Source organism: Panulirus ornatus, chromosome 13 (genome assembly GCF_036320965.1).
Source record: "Panulirus ornatus isolate Po-2019 chromosome 13, ASM3632096v1, whole genome shotgun sequence".
Lineage (NCBI taxonomy): Eukaryota > Metazoa > Arthropoda > Malacostraca > Decapoda > Palinuridae > Panulirus > Panulirus ornatus.
Window position 1 is genome coordinate 24,034,320 of NC_092236.1, and position 20,000 is coordinate 24,054,319.

A 20,000-nucleotide genomic window follows, 5' to 3' on the forward strand; every position below is an offset into this window, starting at 1 on the left:
AGTATTTACAATTCTCGCCTGTGTTGCAGGGGGTTTCTTCCATTACCACTGGCAATGGTGGTAGGTGATGGACACCTCTGCCTCCTCCTTCTCCTCGCCGGGTACACTTTCCTCACTATTACTGTGATCACCATGACAATCACCATCTCCAGAGTTAGTATCCTCACTAGTATTGTAGCAGGTATTGTATACACTGTCACCACTATCACTAATATGTTCCATCATCACCCTCCCCACTACCACAGTAATCAGTAACACGGAAACCACAAAAACTGTACCGTAAACACCACCACTGCAACCATCGTTACCACCACCACTGCAACCATCTTTAGCACTACCACCACCACTGCAACCATCGTTACCACCACCACTACCACCACCACAAGCCCAATCATCATCATCATCATCATCATCACCTCCACCTCCAGTACCATCTTTCCTCCACCTGCACTACCACCAAATCCTCATCCACTTCGCCAGTACCACCACACTACCACTGCCGCTATTGACACCCTCATCCGCTGCTACATGGCTACTTCCATCATCATCACCCATGAAAAAGAACACTGCCATCACTACCACATCTCTCTACTACCACCATCCGTCTCCTTCAGCAACTCTGCCACCACCACTAGACCGGCACTGCTTCCAGCATAAGCCACTTTTGCCACGGCCACCACTACACCGCTACCGCCATCACTACCAGCCACTTAGTTCATCACTACCACTGTATCCCACCACAACCATAACACGCCGCTACCAACAGCGCCATCACTGCCACCCGCCTCAGCTACCATCACAACCTCCACCACTCTCCTCAACCACCAACCACTCAGCCACTCACAACCACCCACGCGCCACCCCTACCGCCGTCATCAGCCCCGCCTCAATCGCTGAGGGAGGCTCGGCTGAGCGCCTGTATGGAAATTTGGAATCCCGGTTTGATTTGCATTACCATTTACATAATGTTGGTTTTCTTTCCGCAGGTGGCAGCACCGAGCTCGCACGGTCGGATCAAGGCAGGGACGGGCGACTCTAGCAAGGCCGCCGTTCCAGTCCAAATAAACCCATAAATAAGTTGAGTGATTCTGGAGGTGCGATGGCCAATGGCGAAGGCTCTCGGAAGCCTTCGGAAGGCTGATGAAAGAATAGACGTTCAGTGAATTGTGATCAAGTTTTCTCTCACGGAAAATGAAAGCGGTGAAGAGGGTGACGGGCAACTGTTCCACCACAGGGGAGTACCACCACCACCATCATCATCATCGTCAGACGATCCGGCTCTCCTCGTCAAGCAGGGCCGTCTGCCGGGGGGGTAAGGCCCTCTACCACGCCCATACATCCTCGGCCAAGACGGCATCCACAGGCACACGTGACGTAGGTGCTGACGTCACACCTAAACTGACCAATAGGATAGTTTACGGCGTCCCTGTGTTGCTCTCACTGGTCCTATATCTCAACACTCTCCACGCAGGCTTCGTCTACGATGACCAGTAAGTACCACACTTTTGTTTGTTGACACAACACCTTCATGTGCTACTGTCTTCTGACCTCAGGATTACCTTGTAGGTTTACTGTCTACTGACCCCACGGTAAACCTGGTGGTCGACTGTCCTCTGACCCCAGGGTAACCCTGGTGGCTTACTGCCTCCTGACCTCCATATTTAACCCTTGTGGTCTACTCTTTCCTGACCTCAGGATAACCCTGGTGCCTGTCTTCCGTCTTCTGACCTCAGGGTTACCATGGTGATCTTTTGTCTTCAGATCTCCGGGTATCCCGGGTGGTCTACTCTCTCCTAACCTCAGGGTAACCTTTGTGGTATACTGTCTCCTAACCTCAGGGTAACCTTTGTGGTATACTGTCTCCTAACCTCAGGGTAACCTTTGTGGTATACTGTCTCCTAACCTCAGGGTAAACCTGGTGGTATACTGTCTCCTAACCTCAGGGTAACCTTTGTGGTATACTGTCTCCTAACCTCAGGGTAAACCTGGTGGTATACTGTCTCCTAACCTCAGGGTGACCCTGAAAGTGTTGTCTGCTAATCTCCAGAGAAACTTAGGAATTTGTTGTCTGCTGACCTGAAGGTGACCATGAAAATTTGCTTTCTGCTGACCTCAAGATAACTCTGAAAGTCTTTGTCTGCTGACCTTAAGATGACCCTGGAAGTCAGTAGTCTTCTTATCGGCAAAACTTTGTTGGTTGACGTATTTTCATAGTGAACAAAGTGCACGATGGTGAACACTGTATGGCATATTTATTTACATGGTTGGTTCAGCTGATGTAAGGAAAGTTTGTTTCTAACTTCGCCCTTCCCGTTCAGCATATAAATAGAGTCACATAAGTCTTCCCTGAAAGTTTTGGGTGGCCAATATATCTTTACACCAAAGCTTGCGTATATATTTCGTTATATATTTATTTAATGTACTTTTTTTTTGGATTCGTGTAAGAAAAGTTCTGGGACAAACTTGGGCCGTCTACGCAGCTCACAGTCATAAGCGAGATTTATAATTACAATTGATAACTTTATCGAACTTTGTAGTATTTTGAGAGCTTTCGTTTAGCTAAGAGGTTGTTATACTCTCTCACTGTAAAAGTCTTAACACTGCGATTGAAAAGAAACACCACAATTATCGTTTTTCAGAATCGTTCCTATGACTGGGTAGATAGATCTGTTGATGCTGGTTTGAACATTAGCTGAGAGAACCTTCCCCCTTCCCCCCTAACCCTGAGCCATGGGGCCTGCCAATATAGCGACGTCTGGCTAATCTGATGCATTATTCAGGGCTCCATCATGAGGGTAATGGCACCACAACCTCACCAGGCACTAGTTGCTCCCCTCAGCACCACAGCCTCACCACTCACCGGGCACTAGTTGCTTCCCTCAGCACCACAGCCTCACCACTCACCAGGCACTAGTTGCTCCCCTCAGCACCACAGCCTCACCACTCACCAGGCACTAGTTGCTCCCCTCAGCACCACAGCCTCACCACTCACCAGGCACTAGTTGCTTCCCTCAGCACCACAGCCTCACCACTCACCAGGCACTAGTTGCTCCCCTCAGCACCACAGCCTCACCACTCACCAGGCACTAGTTGCTCCCCTCAGCACCACAGCCTCACCACTCACCAGGCACTAGTTGCTTCCCTCAGCACCACAGCCTCACCACTCACCAGGCACTAGTTGCTCCCCTCAGCACCACAGCCTCACCACTCACCAGGCACTAGTTGCTCCCCTCAGCACCACAGCCTCACCACTCACCAGGCACTGATTGCTTTCCTCTGACAGCACACTTCAACATTTACTAGGCACTGGTTGCGTCCCTCGGCACCACAACATCACTCACCGGGCGCTGGTTACTTCGCTGGGCACCACAGCCTCACCACACACCGCACATCGAGGATTTCACGAGGCCAAGAATACAACAGACCTTTGGAGTAACAGAACATGAATTAAAAGGAACTTAGGGATAATGATTTGTGCTGCAAGTTTGTATGTTACTGTAAGTGTTTCTGGCTCATGTATTTATCTATGCATTAAGTAAAACTTTTGTTGTTCTTTTTTTATGATAATGATCTGAGATTATAGAAACACACACACACACACACACACACACACACACACACACACACACACACACACACACACACAATACATAACGTGTCAACTGGCAGTTTAGGCAAATATTGGAGGCCGATATTCTCGGTGGCTGCAGCCTTCCCCTTGTCTTCCTAGAGTTGCTATTTTTCCTATCTTCACCTATGTCTTCCTTGTTCTCCATGTCCTCCTAGCTTCACTCTTGTCTCCCAAGGTCTTTTTCTCGTTGCTTCACCCTTGTCTTCGAAGTTCTCCTTGTCCTTCTTGCTTTGCCCTTGTCTATCTAGTTCTTCTCTAAGCTTCGCCCTGCCATCCATGCTTCACCTTTCTCCTACAAGTTTCATTTTTGTTTTCTGAGCTTCTATTATCTTCCCAGCTTCACTGTTGTTGTCCCACTTCCTCTTGTCTTCCTAGCTTCTCCGTCGTTTTCCTATTTCCACTCATCTCTCTAGCTTCTTTATCGTCTTCCTAGTTACTCTCGTCTTTCTAGCCTCTCGCTAGCTCCCGTATTTCCCTATTTTTGCTCCATATAATCTCGTACTTCACTTGTCTTCCTGGATCTTCCGTTTACCCAGCTGGTTCCTTCAGTCCCCATTCCCTTATGGTTACTGGTTATGAAACTCAGTTTCTCCCTTTCTTTCCATACTCTTGTCTTCTTAGATCACTTTGTCCTGTGAACACATGTTGTCCTCATCCATTTTGTTTAGCCAGGGACATTTCATGGGAACTTGCCAACAACAGTCTCTGAAACAGGCTGCTTTGCCTTTTATTTTACGAAAACCTTTATTTTTTTCTCTCTGTCTTTTGAACAAATGTTATGCTTTCAGTTTTCATAGGACGTTCAAAGCGTCACCTTTGCAACAGAGGATTGGCACTCATATTACGTAAACACTTGAGTCTACCTTTATGTAAAAGAAAATATTTAAATTCTTCTCTTGGTTTAATGTATCCATCTTTCTCTTTTGTTATAACTGCAAAAAAAAATCTCATTATACGGATCTATGAGGTTGTGAATGCAGATTTCTGTGATTTCACCGTCTGAATAACCTTAGGGGGGGAGGGAGGGAGGGGCAGGGAGAGGGTGTCAAAGGGGAGGGGAGCTATACCCTAGAAATATGAGTTATAAATTTACATATGTTTAAGAATTCTTCAGCCTTCTCTGTTATGGTTATACGAACCGAGGAGAGGAAATTGCTTTCCCTCCCTCATCTCCTCCTCTCCCCTCACACCCCTCCCATTCTTCTCTCATTTATTCTCACTCTTCTCTTCTCCTCTTTATCTCTCACCTCCCTTGTGCACCCATTCTTTGGTCGTTCTTTATTTTCATCAGAACTTCTCTCTCCTCTTGCCTTATCTTTCTCTCCACTTCCCTTACCTTTCTCCTCTTGACTTCTCTTCTATCTCCTTACCTTTCTCCTCTCCCCCGTGAGAGGGGTCACGTTGCGTGTGGGTCTGGTCGAGGACACACCATTTTTATCCTGGTCGTCAGAATCAATGTTATCACGCCTGCCGACATTACAACCACGCCGAATTGAAAACGGGCAATACTTTAAATTTTATGGGTTGTTTGCATATATATGTATGGGGTAAATGGTAAGGGGGAGGAGAGGCAGTAGCTGGGTATACTGGATGGCAGAAAGGTGGGCGGGGGTGGTAAGAGACAAAGGGTGGGATGTACTGGGTGGAAGATGGGGAACCAGGGATGTGAGGAGAGGCAGTTATAGGGGTGTAATGCAAGGAACAAGAAATGTTAGGAGGTAAAGGGACATGAATAATGGGTGGTAAAGGGTGGTAGGGGAGTGGGAAGAGAGTGAGTTAGGAGAGGCTAAGAAGAGGAAGACAGGGGTGAAAGAATGACTATGTTAGGTAATGATGGGGGAGGTGGTTGGGGTGAGGGAGCTATGTAGATAGAAGGTGAATCAGATGGCAGGGTCTAGTTGAGAAGAGGGAATGGAAGGAGAGGAAGTGGAGATGTAAGTAAAGAGGAGTTAAGAGGAAAAGACTGAGAGAAGAGGAGAGGAGAGGAGAGCGGGGCGGGAAATGCTACGTGCTGAGTGAGGAAAGAGATAGGAGTCCATAGGAAAGTAAGGTAATAGAAGCCCTGATGGTGTATAATGAGATTATCTGCTGGAGGACTGTGATAGTGCCTTACATTCTTGATCTGTAGAGATGGAGACAGGATAGTAAAGCATAGGGCTCCTCCCCACCAACCACTTCCTCTGGTATATCAGCCAGCAGGGAAGTTACCACGAAGGATCACTAAGTAGTACTGATATGGCTGCTTTATAAAAAAGATATGATCACAGAACATTCTAAATACTCCAAGTAATAAAGGCTTTAGTCATAACTGGTGAAATCTTCGGGGTCTTTACCCCCCACAGCCAGGTTGAGCCTACTGCTGGATTGAGTCGTTGGTCGACCAAGTTGTTAGCGTCACAGCCCTGAGGCCCACTTGGCCCCACAGCCTATCTGGTCTGGTACTCTTTGTGGGCATTTGTCTTGTGTATTCTTGAGCTTCTATGCTGTCCATCCTATGCTGTACCTGATGGTAGCTGGCAAAATGTTGAAGAGTCCTGGGTCCTAGATATTCAAAGTGCCCCCATTGTTTAGATTTATGAGACAGTATTTTACAAAGTCTCCCATGCCTATTGTGCGAGTAGGATGCTATTTAAAGAAAAAGAAAGTGAAATACATGCGTATTGTATTGACAGTCTTGAGCAGGCATGTCGTGGACAAAAAAATGTGTCATTCAATGATGATTGATGTCACTTAAGTGCTTGTGTAGTCGTGTTCTAGATTATTTATAGCTTTCCCTCTGACAACGCCTCCTGGAAGTGCATTCCATTATTCCATAACCCTGAGGCTAAGGAAACACTGCCCACTTATGTATCACATCTCTTTCCCCATCTTCGTACCGTGATTTCTATTGCATTTCTTTAACGTGAAGAAACCATCGTGAGTTACAATATTTGGAAAATTTCTCTTGCATTTGCATGGAGTCAGCAATTTTGTGAGAAATTATTTTAGATCTCTGGTTCTTTTTTCATGAACTTTTTTGGAGGGACGAAATTAGTCTTGATACTATCTTTTTAATGCGTTCGTTTTTTTCTCCGTCTTTGATAGCATTTGATGAGTGGAACTGAATAGTGTATTCCCAATGTGGTTTGAATAGGATGTAAAGAGAAAGTATCGTCTTTTGTGTTCTCTTGTTTTTTTCTCTCTATGAAACCTGATATTCTATTTGCTTTGTCGTATGCAGCTAATACAGTTGTCTCAGTCCCCTTGAATCGGTCTTCTTCTGTGTAGGTTTGATATCATCCGCAAACTACGATATTACAGGTGAGTCTTGTTTCCAGATCACTAATGTAGATGTTGAAAAGTATGATACCTAGAACTGATCCTTGTGGCACACGACTTGCCATGTTGAGTCACTCGGATACTTCTTTGTTTAGTATGACTCGAAGCAGGTCCACAATCCACGCGCGTACTCGATTTCCCAACCTGCATTCACATATTATACCCCATTTGCACGAGAGGCATGGAACACTCGATAAAATACTACCTCCAAACTCGAAAGGTTCCATGAGCACAAAATGAGAAAACGTCTTTCACGTCCGGGGCCTCTAAGACTACGAAACACATCACCTACAGCCAACAGAAACACCATGGGATGAACATTTGAGTATTTCAGGAAGGCCCTGAATGAATATATACAAAGTGCTACCAGAGCAGCTAGATGATCACATGGGTCTCTAGGCCGCCACTTCCCAGAGGATAGTCGACCAAACATCGAGCTCAGCCTTTTGGGCTCAGCCCGAGCTGTGAGGGTAGAAGACCTCCGAAGACGACTCCAGGTGTACTCCAAGTGATTACATCTTAACTATCTTTTATGTGATACTTTATCTAAATCTTTTTGGAAATCTAGGTATATAACCCCTGAAGACATTTTTTGAATTATTTGCCATATGTAAGGCTTAAGAACTCTACTGGATTCGTTAGAAAGGATGGGAAGGAGAATGGGGTGGAAGTGGTGGGGAGGGTAAGTGAAAATGGTGTGGGAAGAGTAGTAAAGAGATGTTAGAAATGAAAATGGGGAGGGAGGAAAGAAAAAGGAGAAGCGAGGGCTTGGAAGGGAGAGGTGAGTGACCTGGGCGGTGTTGTAAAGAAAGGAAGAAGATGATGAGGGGATGGTATGAATGGAGATGCTAGGTAGATATAGAATGGGGGAAAGATGGGATCGGATCAAGGAGGAAACGTTGTCTGGCCAGGGATGAACAGAAAGTGTTGTCCAGGTACGGGATGTAGTGAATGTCAGAGTTGTGATGACGAGTAACTTGTATCAAGGTTTAAAAGAAGGAGCGAATGTTGTCATGCTGGAAGGTAGTAAATGTTGTCCTAGTGGTGGAAGGGAATAGATATTGCCCGGATGGTGCGAAGTATAAGTGTAGTTAAGATGTTAGGAAGACAGTTATGTGTAGTCAAGCTGGTATATGGCACAAGACAGGATTCTGCAGTAAGACAGATTGAAAAACCGAATAAGAAATGAAAGTAAAAGATTCAGGATAATCAATAACTGATGACATCATTGAAGTCAATTCTTGCTTTGATTTGAAGGTATCAATTGTCTTTCAGTTTACAACATCTGGAAGATAGTTTAAGCCAGTGTTCAACCACTCTACAAGTGTAAGAACCTTTGCCCACGTTATTATTACATCTCTTTTGTCTTCTAGCTACTGAATCTCTGTCTGAAATGAAAATATTTTCGTATTATATTTTATCGTAATCGTTTGATATTTCGAAAGCTTTTTTTAGATCTCACAGTCTACACTTTTTGAGAGAGGATGCTTTTAGATTTTTGAGTCTTTCCTCCTGCTGCTTATTTCTGTGAAGGGATTAGTTTTTTATGTAATTTTCTAGTTTCTGTTCATCTTTGGTCCGATTCGGTGACCAGAACTGAAAGCATATTCCATGGGAGGTCTGACCAGGGTGTTATAAAGGGTGAGTATTATATCCTTTATTTTGTGATTTAGAATATCCTCACTGAGAAGCCTAGCCTCCTACTTGCTGTATTGTAATCACTGTGTTGGATGTAGGTATAGCGAAAGTGAATAATGGAAACTTCTATGTGTAATCAGAGTGGTAAGGGCACACCTAGGTGTCGTCAGCTTGTTAGGGGAAGTAGTTATGATTAAGGCGTTGCAAGGACTAAGTACAGGTTAGTCAATGTGTTAGGATACATATTTGTCAAAGTGTTCAAGGCGAGAAGTACGTACAAATTGATCACGGTGTGTGTGTGTGTGTGTGTGTGTGTGTGTGTGTGTGTGTGTGTGTGTGTGTGTAGAGAGAGAGAGAGAGAGAGAGAGAGAGAGAGAGAGAGAGAGAGAGAGAGAGAGAGAGAGAGAGAGAGAGAGAGAGAGAGAGAGAGAGAGAGAGGTGTGGGAGGGCGGGTGTGGATTAGTCTGGGTGTTAGGTTAACAAGGTGTTAGTGGGAGCAGTTAATGTTGACCTGCTGGTGGACGGAACAACACAGGTTGTCAGGGTGACAGGTACAGGAGGGACGGTGTTGAGGGACACAGCAATACACCACCAGCTCCTACAGTGATGACCTGAGCCGGATCCATCTGGTCATCAGGAGGTAGATAGATATATTCAAGTGTTATCGGATTGATGATGGAAGGTAGCGGCCGTTGACAGTGACCTCCACGTTGTGTATCGGCAGCTGCCATGGACGTATTGACGGCTGGGATCGGTGTATCGGGTGAGTGGAGTGGGTGTATCGGAAGGTTGACCTGTTGTGTAGGTAAATGAGTTCAGTGTATCATTAGGTGGGAGTGACTGAATTAGCAGCTGGGATGGGTGTATCGGTTGCCAATATTCATTGTATTAACAGCTGGAATAAGAATATCGGCAGGTGATATGTGTGATTTAAAACCTTGCTTGGTTGTACTGGTGGCTGAGGGGCGTTACATTGGTAGATATGGTTTTAGGGGAGGAAGATTATTTTAATATGTCCGTACCTGGTCACTCAGGTATAACTGCAGAGACACTATAGGACATACATAATAGTGATGTAATTAGTATGCGTAATATACACAGACATTGTTGTACGCCTTTGATTAATATGACTACGCTGTGTCAGCGTACAAAATGCGTTATTTGTGAATAACTTTTACAGTTTGAAGATAGGTGTACATGCATCTTGACTACCAAATTTCCAGTGCCTTTACGGTGAATAGCCTGGTTTCCCCAGGGAACTGTACTTCCTCCTCTGCTATTTCTCATCTTCGTAGCTGACACAGATGCAGGGACGAGCCACGTTTTCATATCTTCCCTTGATGGAGAAAAGTTTCTTCTACTCCGTCAAGGAAAGTGAAGAAATTATCTCAGTTCAAACTATTCGCCTCCAGCGACGGACCTCTCCGTTTGCATCAGCGGCCTGTTGCTGCTGCTCCTCCTCCTTCTGCTTCTCCCTTCTTCTCTTCTCCTCCTCCTCCTCCTCCTCCTCCTCCTCCTGCGCTTTCGTCAGTGTGGTAACAGGGAGTCATCATATTCAAGTGAGCATTATCTAACGACCTGGTAGTATCAGTGTCTTATGAGGTGACCTTCAACGATCACAACAGAGCAACAGCTGACTTCTAAAATGAGCTAGTAAGCTGGATCTTACCGGCCTTAAAGACTTAAGAGGTAAAACCAGTTATGACGGTCTCCGAAGCACTAATACTCGCTCTAACAGAATATTGCTGTGTGCTAACATCACTTTTCAGGCCGAGTCAAATTGCAGAGTTACCAATTCTGCAAAAGTCCTTTCATAGTACACACTGACATTGTCAAGGATCTAAATCAAAGGAAGCGAATGACAACACTAAGGTTGTAGTCACTGAAGCGCAGACTAGAAAGGTATATTGTAATCCGTACTTGAACAATTCTGGGAAGCCTGGTTTTCTTTACTCAAATATAGTTCACCAACCGACACGATAGGCATGTATGAATATGTGAAATCGAAAGGTGTAATGAATAAAGAAATAGAAGACATTATGAATATCTAAGGTCCAAAATTGCATGATGGATAACCTACAGCCATTAGACGCACTGTACACTGTAAAGAGAAGTTTAAAAGAATCTGGACAACTATCTACAAAGTGTGGTAGACACGTCCACATCTGATAGACTCAAGGGTTGTGGCCTCCAACGACCTGAATGAGCTGAGAAGCAAGTCGGCAGCTTGATCTCAGACTGAGCTATGGAGGTAGAAGAGCCTCCAGAACCAACGTACTGCATATGCAAGGTATGCATGATGTTATTGGACAGCTGGCATGGGTGCATTGTTATATGGGATGGGGTAACGGTAGCTGGGATAGGTGTATTATCAACTGGAAAGCTTATATCAGAAGGTGCTATGCTGGTCTCGGTATGTGTGATATGTGTGCCGGTAACCGAAATGGGAGTATCGACTGGTATATTGGCATATCGGCAACTATGATGGATGTAACTGGAGTTTGGTTCGATGTGTAGACAGTTACAGAATTGTAGGTAGGTGTATCGGGAGTTGGGATACATATAAGAAGCTGAGACAGGTTAATTGGCTGCCGGGATAGATAGATTGACAGATGGGAGACGAGAGTATCGGCAGATGGAATGAATGTGTCAGCAGCTGGGACATATGGACTGACTGATGATACATGTATTTCGTCAGCTGAGATGAATGTGTCAGTGGTTGAGATAGATGAATTGACAAAGGGGAGAATTGGTGTAAACCTACTTTGTGAGTGGGTGGATGCATTGACGATGATAAGTGTATCGGCAAATGAGATGAGGTTATCGGCAGCTGGGATACGGGAGGTGGGAGGGAATCAGCAGTAATCAGCCGCTTTGACGGAGATATATCGACACCTGTGAATGGGGCATCAGTCGGAGCGAGGATGGTATCCAGTCAGCAGACACACCTTGCCTGGTCAGCCCAATGAGACTGGTTGATCGTTGTCCTCATCATCCACAATACTGGATCGTAACTGCAATATGAAATGTGGTAATTATTCGTAACTCGTATTTCCTATCATTACAAAGTAATAGGCTTTCACTTAATTAATTTATCTAATTATGTTTTATGTTTGTATCTGCCAAAGGTCTTTAAACCCACTAAGATTATGAGATTTAGCTCACTAATTGAATGTGTTTTTTCACCTGAAATGAGATCAAGTTGATCTAAACTTATCCTCGATACGACTATATCAGTTGGTGTCCAGTACTGCAGGTTTTATTGACTTTTGAAAAACCAGAAGAAACAGAGAACATGTAAATATATAAAGTATCCTTCCTATGTTTAGTTAGAATTTATATGAATATAAAGGACGTTAGATGGTCGTTTCCAGCGAATTTTTATATTTATGATTAATAAAAACAAGATCTAACATAACTGCTTATTTCCTTACACTTCGAAGCTTTAGATCTCTCTCCTCTCATGCCTTTCCCAATAACAATGCCCTGCACATTTTAAAAGACAGGTTTTTCACCGCCTTCAAAATTCGTAAATCCTTTCCCATGTCTTTTTTTTTTTCCTTTCACAATCGTATGTATATTTCATTTACGGCCCGACCTTGTCCCTAAAGGTTCATGATACGACCCTTAACCACGACGGCACGACCCACTAAGGACGGTTTGGCCCTTCAACACGACGGCTCGACCCCTAAGGACTGCCTGGCCCTTGAGCACGACGGTACGACCCCTAAGGACGGCCTGGCCCTTGAGCACGACGGTACGACCTTAAACACAAAATTACAACCCTAGATTACGATACACGGGTCCCTTACGGTCAAGGGCCGCACCGTCGTGCTCATTGGCCATGCCAATCTGTTCAAGGGCCATAACTTCCTGCTCAAGGCCATACTGTCGTGCTCAAGGGTCATACTATCATGCTCAAGGGCCATACCATTGTGTTCAATGGTCATGCCGTCGTGTTCAAGAGCCATACCATCATGTCCAAGGGCCATACCGTCGTGCTCAAGGGCCATACTGTCGTGTTCAACATATTCAATGAATTTCACGGTGAGGCACCTGACGCATGCGCTCTGTGACACAACATAATCCTGGATATTACACATTTCTAACATAGTGAGTCTGACAGTCGAATGTCATGCATGATAAAGGGAAACTACTTTAATTTCATACCCTTTGTGACAATGGTTTCCATTTTCTACAATATAACATTTTCGAAGCACATTCGAAAACGCTGAAAAAGGTATAGCCTACGTTTTCTTTTTCTAGTTTTCATTTCATGATAACCTTTTCTGTGGACTGGGTCTCTGGCTAAAGAGAACGCCATTGTTCTTCGCATTTGAAAGAACAGATGATTTTTCAGAATGGAAAGTTTTCTAATTAAGTTTTACACTGGACTTCGTACTTGTTAATAAGGATATTTTACTGAAGTCCTGGGGAAAATATATTTATTATTAGTAAGTATTTACCAAAGTGTATTTTATATACTTTTAAGTATACGAGGGTTGTTGGCCTCCCCCTCCCTCCCTCCCCCACCCCCCAACCCTCGCTCCCCCCACCCCCTATCCCTCCCTCCCCCTTCCCTGTACCGACGTGTGATGTATGGCGGCAATTTTGATCGTGGTCCAAGATGATTAATGACGAAATTCAGGTCAGCCAAAACTTTTTTATTTATACGACAGGGGTGGGGAAGCCAGACCTGGACTCAGGCAATGTCGAGTGTTGCCACTTGTGGCTGAGGGAAGGAAGGTGTCTGTTGTGGCATTTGAGGCAAAACTAACCTGTAGTGGTTGTTGTTCATAGCGGGAACAACGGGTTAACAGCCATTATCGGCCGTCAAAAGCCACTGATAACCGTTGATGGGCAATAAAGCTTATACTCAGCCATTAGCAACGGTAAACAACCATAGCGCATCAATCACAAGTCGACAACAGACGTCACCAGCCATCGATAGTCATCAACAGCCACTGATAGCTGCCAGGGACCATCAGCAGTCGTTAACAGCCATTGTCCCTCGTCGTCCTCCAATAACAGCCTTCAGCTGCCATTAGTCGATGACGTCACTAATACCACTCGGCTTAAAAAAGTGAACTTAAAATCCATTAGGCAACGCTCGTGTGTGTGTGTGTGTGTGTGTGTGTGTGTGTATGTGTGTGTGTGTGTGTGTGTGTGTGTGTGTGTGTGTTTGTGTGTGTGTGTGTGTGTGTGTGTGTGTGTGTGTGTGTGTGTATGTGTGTGTGTGTGTGTGTATGTGTGTGTGTGTGTGTGTGTGTGTGTGTGTGTGTGTGTGTGTGTGTGTGTGTGTATGTGTGTGTGTGTGTGTGTGTGTGTGTGTGTGTGTGTGTGTGTGTGTGTGTATATGTGTGTGTGTGTGTGTGTGTGTGTGTGTGTGTGTGTGTGTATGTGTGTGTGTGTGTGTGTGTGTGTTTACATGTGTGAGTGTGTGTGTGTGTGTGTGTGTGTGTGTTTGTGTGTGTGTGAGTGTGTGTGTGTGTGTGTGTGTGTGTGTGTGTGTGTGTGTGTTTGTGTGTGTGTGATGTGTGTGTGTGTGTGTGTGTGTGTGTGTGTGTGTGTGTGTGTGTGTGTGTGTGTGTGTGTGTGTGTGTGTGTGTGTGTGTGTGTGTGTGTGTATGTGTGTGTGTGTGTGTGTGTGTGTGTGTGTGTGTGTGTGTGTGTGTGTGTGTGTGTGTGTGGTTGATTGTGTAGTTGCATCACACATCTCTACCCTGGTCGCTGTCCCTCACATCTGTGTAATTTTGCTGCCCATCCGCCATATTTGATCCCTCCCCGGGGACACCAAAATCCAGGGGATATTAAACATCTGTCAAAAGCTGGGAGGGTTTTTTATAGGCCTCGTTGAGAGGTTATGGAAGAGAGGGAGGGAGAGAGAAAGGGAGGAAGGGAGAGAGGGAGGGAGGGAGGGAGGAGAGGGAGGAAGGGAAGGAGAGAGGAAGGGAGGGAGGTAGGGAGGGAGAGAAGGAGGGAGGGAAGGAGAGAGGGAGGGAGGGAAGGAAGGAGAGAGGGAGGGAGGGAGAGAGGGAGGGAGGAATGGAGAGAGGGAGGGAGAGAGGAAGGAAGAGAGGGAGAGAGGGAACGAGAGAGGGAGGGAGAGAGAAAGGGAGGGAAGGAGGGAGGAAGGGAGAGAGGAAGGGAGGGAGGGAGAGAGAAAAGGAGGGAGGGAGGAATGGAGTAAGGGTGGGAGGGAGGAAGGGAGAGAGGGAGGGAGGGAGGGAGAAAGAAAGGGAGGGATAGAGGGAAAGAGAGAGGGTGGCTTACTGCGTCGGTTACCCGTTATTATACGGTAAGCCGAGCCATGCCTCCCTCTGCTAAGTGTCTCCCCTCCCTCAACCCTCTATTCATCTCTCTCTCTCTCTCTCTCTCTCTCTCTCTCTCTCTCTCTCTCTCTCTCTCTCTCTCTCTCTCTCTCTCTCGTCTTGACCAGGTTTCAGTTTTGATGTTCCCGGCCGGGTATAAGAATCTGTGATTTTTAGCACTGTGACGAGTGTACCTACCTGTATGTATTCTCCTCCTGACGCTGGTTATTGGAAAGCACCATCGTCCTCCGATCCTGTGACGTCATCACATCACATGATGTCATAACTTTGTGTGACGTCCTAACCTGACCAAAAAGGGACATTGTCCACAGGATTTTGCAAACTTGAAAAGCTGTTAGACAAAGTGTGTGTGTGTGTGTGTGTGAGAGAGAGAGAGAGAGAGAGAGAGAGAGAGAGAGAGAGAGAGAGAGAGAGAGAGAGAGAGAGAGAGAGAGAGAGAGAGAGAGAGAGAGAGAGAGAGAGAGAGAGAGAGATCACTCAGCTTTGTTGTTTTTTGTCAGGTTAGAGACGTTTCAGGTTGTTGCTGAGGTGGTTGTGATATGACGGGGAAAGAGATACTGAATCAAGGATTAGAATAATGATTGGAAGGACTTTTGAGGTCATCCAGTTATGCTTCTAATCGGTATTTTCTTTCATAAGCTTCATGAATAAAACTATGGACTTTTTTTTTTTCATTTCATCTTCCGACTCCTGTTTTCATTCTTGTATTAGAATTCCTGTTTTCACGCCCAGCGCCAGCTATGATATATCTGGAGGACGACACATAAGATCTGAATCATACCTTTACTATCCTTTTTTTTTGTGCCAGCCCATTCCCGTATTCTGTGGTTAACGCACCCAGTCCTAATCCTAATTTTACGTGTAACAATTTTCCCCTCACAATAGCTCCACCTTTAAAACCCCGCACTGCCCATCAACCACCTGCCTCCCTTGTACTCCACGTGCGTAGAAACCATTAGATTTCCAAAAGCTGCGTTACGACGGACTCGTGCGGTAGATGGGATTACCTCACCCATCAGTTAGGTGGCCCATGAGATGGTATAATGCTTCCCCTGTGTCGTGTGGGTACGTTCGGCCATCCAATGGGGGAAGATGGTACGAGGAAGGAGGGAGTGAGAAAAGGAGGAAGAAGAAGAAGAGAATAAGGGGAGGAGGAAGGATTATCCTCCTCAATTCCCCTCCAACATATGGTCAATGTGGTGCTCCTCACTGTCCATATGTTGTGACAAGGGGAGGTTGTCTAATGTGCCCACGCGAGGGGAGACGGCCGCATGCTGTGGTCCATCCAGGGGAGAAGGAGGCATGCTGTGGTCCAGTGTGGGGAGAGGGACACATGCTGTGTTCCAGCCAGGGGAGAGAGACGCATGCTGTGGTCAATTGTGGTGAGAGGGACACATGCTGTGGCCCAGTCTGGGGAGAGAGACGCATGCTGTAGTCCAGCCAGGGGAGAGGGACACATGCTGTGATCCTGCGGGGAGTACGGATGCCTTCTTCATGAGACAAGTTTCATATGATACCTCGCAAGGGGTTTGAAAAATCCCCTATTCCCTATAGGGAAGATACACGTACATGCCTGAGTGCCCTCACTGTAGGAATAAATCTTTGTGGAGGTGTCCAGTTGTTTATAATACACTCGGTTAATATCACCTGCAAGGTCTTCTTGTGCTTTAGGTTCGATTCAAATAGTGGAGCACATCACGATGTAAGAATTGTCTTTCTTAGAAGCTGGGGAAAAAATGAATTCCCTGACGTTTTATTTTTGTCGAGGTACAAAAGCTAGGACGTCCACGAACATGATGGTCCAACCACACCCATGACACAGGGGCTTCATTCATCAGTTCTTCACGCTGGGGAAGGAAAGACATGATTCCTGAACAAGCGTGACTCCTTGATTGCAGAATGCGCGACACTGACAGATCGGACCAGTTTAGGGACCAATTCGCCACGCACGGTAAGAGCGAGCGGGGCAGGCAGGGAGGGAGGGAGGGAGTGGTTTCCTATGGGTACCACGGAGGGAGAGAATGAGTAGCTCTCGCTGCGTACCTGGAAGGTGGGGAGGGTTTCCCGGTAAGTACCTGGAAGGGATGGAAGGAGTGTTTTCCAGTGGCTACCTGGGAGAGAGGGGAGGCGTGGTTCCTGGTGGGTATAAGGGAGGGAGGGAGGGTTTCCCCGTGAGTATCTGGGAAGAAAGGAAGGCATGGCTCCCGGTGGATACTCAAGTGGGAGGGAGTGGTTCCCGACTGGTATTTCGGAGGGAGTGGTTCCCAGTGGCTACCTGGGAGAGAGTGGTTCCATGCGAGCACCTGGAAGGGAGTCAGGCTCGGGAGTCAACTGGTGTCCTTGTAAAACAAAAAAGGAAAAAAAAAATACTTAAAACCGAGAAATGATTAACAATGTCCCGTACATTATTTGGCACCTGACTGGCTCCTTACGCAAGATTTACATTTATCGATTCTTTGCCAATGATTGGATTATTTATACCGAAGATAACCGATGCCTTTGTTATCGGTGCAATCGCAGTTTGATATTAATGCGTGGGTTTAATATTCATACTTTACGGCTCATATATCCTGTTAAAAGCTTATAAATTCTCGGCCAAAGGCAATAAACCTAGTGACTAAAGTTTCGAGTCGCCAGGTCCCGGTAAATTGGGTATCGGGGAGAGACAATCGTAAGAAAATACAGGCAATAGAGAAGATAAATCCAGTCTCCATTCAGCGTGAATTTCCAACACGCCTCGCTCCTTTCCCCTTACGTGGGCAGATTAAAGAATGTAGCCATTCAAAGAGATCAAAGCGAAAAAGCGTCAGTTTGTGAGGGACAGAGGAACAAAGCGAGTCTTCACCTTGGGCGAGGGACTGAACGCTCTCCCTCCTCCCCCTCCCTGCCTTCACAACAACCACATGATTGGTTATGGATCCGCTGCGACAAATCCAATAAGAGCGGCTTTATTACAACTACAGCCCGGCACGTTCTAGACCCTGGAGTCCTTCCTGCCCTGCTCTCACACTCCCTCCCTACAGGCCCTTCCTTTTTTGGTCTATCTCGATATCTTCCTCATGGTTGTTCTACTTTGCCATTCCTTTCTCCTAGTTTATTCACCTGTGAATTCTTTCGTCCTTGCTGACCCACTCCAACAGTTCTCCGTCCACTCCTCCTCCTTTGTTAGTCTACTCGTAAAGTTCTCATCCTAATTGGCCCTCTCTTGAAACCCTTCTCTTTATTTCACGTATCCGCTCTTCCTTCAGTGGCTATATTCTTCCCAGTGGACCAGTTCCATAGAACGCACCGTTGCCATAAATCTCCATCATAGCTCCTTCCTTCCATGTCTTACTACTATTGTTCAATGCCGTAGCTCCTCCTCTCCGAGGTCTTTACTGTCATACCGCTCCTCCTCCTTGTCTCATTACCATATCTCCTCCTCTCCCGCAGCCCACTACCGTAGCCCTGACTTTGCAAAGTCGCTCACTTTCATATGATCTACATCCGTACTCAGCACTTCCTTCATGGCAAACTACAGTGATTCGTACTTCTTCCAAGCTCACTGCCTTGAGCCTTACTTAACCAATTGACTGTCCACACAACCCACCTCCACCTCCCGGCAACTAACTGCCGCTCCTCATACAGCATATAGTCCTTTTCAGAGCTTTTGTTTGATACACATAAGATTGATTCAGATGAAGTGGTCCAGTAAGGTAATTACCAAGCCCCACTTCTGCACTACTTAATCTCCAAAACAATCGCAGTTAGCTTGTCTTAGTGAGCTACACATTTGGTTCTTGGTTGCTGACATCTTGGCAAGCAGTACAGAATTTTTGTCTGTCTACCTTGAACTTGTGAAAGGGCGTAGGGTATCAGGAGTCTCTCTCTCAACCCTTCATAATAAGACCATCATCACCTTAGAATTATCGACATCTTAACCGCAATGTTGCAAGGAGATTCAACTGTTAAGCCGGAACACATTTAGGTCGTTGGGCCCTTGAGTACCAAGTTTACGATGTCATTTTGGATAAAGAGTTGGAAGACATGAAAAGGATAGAAAATAAAGATGCCCACGACGACCTTTTCCTTCACGTCACATGTTTAATATTACCAGGATTAATTTGCTTCCTGAGGGCTTCATCAATTCTCAGTAATGATCAACTCAGGGAAGAAGACGTAGCTAAAACCTACCTATGAGAGGTCATTGAATTTCCGTTCAGGTGGTTCATAACGTAGACAACGCACCCTTCGTAGTAGAATCTACGTGATACTGGAATCCGCATTGCTTCCTAGATGACCTTTCCATCTTTCTCTTTTTCTAATGCAACCTCCAGTGAAATGGTGTCTGAGATGATTACAGAAGCCTTGTAGAATTCCAAGAGTAATCATGATCTTAACTTCATCTTTCTTTAGGATAACTCAACAGACCCACTTCTCCTTGGACCTATCTAGCAAAGTAGGAAGGATATTAGTACCTAAGAAAGGACGGCCTCAGCCATGCTGGACCCCACTTTAGTTCTTACGAGGGAGGTCCATATGTGTATATATATAGATATATAGATGTGGAAGGTATTAAGAATATATGGTGTGGGAGGAAAGTTGTTAGAAGCAGTGAAAAGTTTTTATCGAGGATGTAAGGCATGTGTACGTGTAGGAAGAGAGGAAAGTGATTGGTTCTCAGTGAATGTAGGTTTGCGGCAGGGGTGTGTGATGTCTCCATGGTTGTTTAATTTGTTTATGGATGGGGTTGTTAGGGAGGTAAATGCAAGAGTTTTGGAAAGAGGGGCAAGTATGAAGTCTGTTGGGGATGAGAGAGCTTGGGAAGTGAGTCAGTTGTTGTTCGCTGATGATACAGCGCTGGTGGCTGATTCATGTGAGAAACTGCAGAAGCTGGTGACTGAGTTTGGAAAAGTGTGTGGAAGAAGAAAGTTAAGAGTAAATGTGAATAAGAGCAAGGTTATTAGGTACAGTAGGGTTGAGGGTCAAGTCAATTGGGAGGTGAGTTTAAATGGAGAAAAACTGGAGGAAGTGAAGTGTTTTAGATATCTGGGAGTGGATCTGTCAGCGGATGGAACCATGGAAGCGGAAGTGGATCATAG

General features: G+C 45.7%; 1 protein-coding gene across 2 annotated transcripts in view; it reads left to right on the forward strand.

The window, feature by feature from the left end:
• Window positions 1-20,000, forward strand: part of LOC139752811 (protein O-mannosyl-transferase TMTC2-like) — a 666,520-nt gene that overhangs the window by 165,986 nt on the left and 480,534 nt on the right. For both annotated transcript variants that reach the window (XM_071668753.1, XM_071668754.1), the window contains exon 2: window positions 987-1,490. In XM_071668753.1, coding sequence (XP_071524854.1) covers window positions 1,192-1,490 — 299 coding nt within the window. In that variant the 5' untranslated portion in view covers window positions 987-1,191. The remainder of the gene's footprint in view (window positions 1-986; window positions 1,491-20,000) is intronic.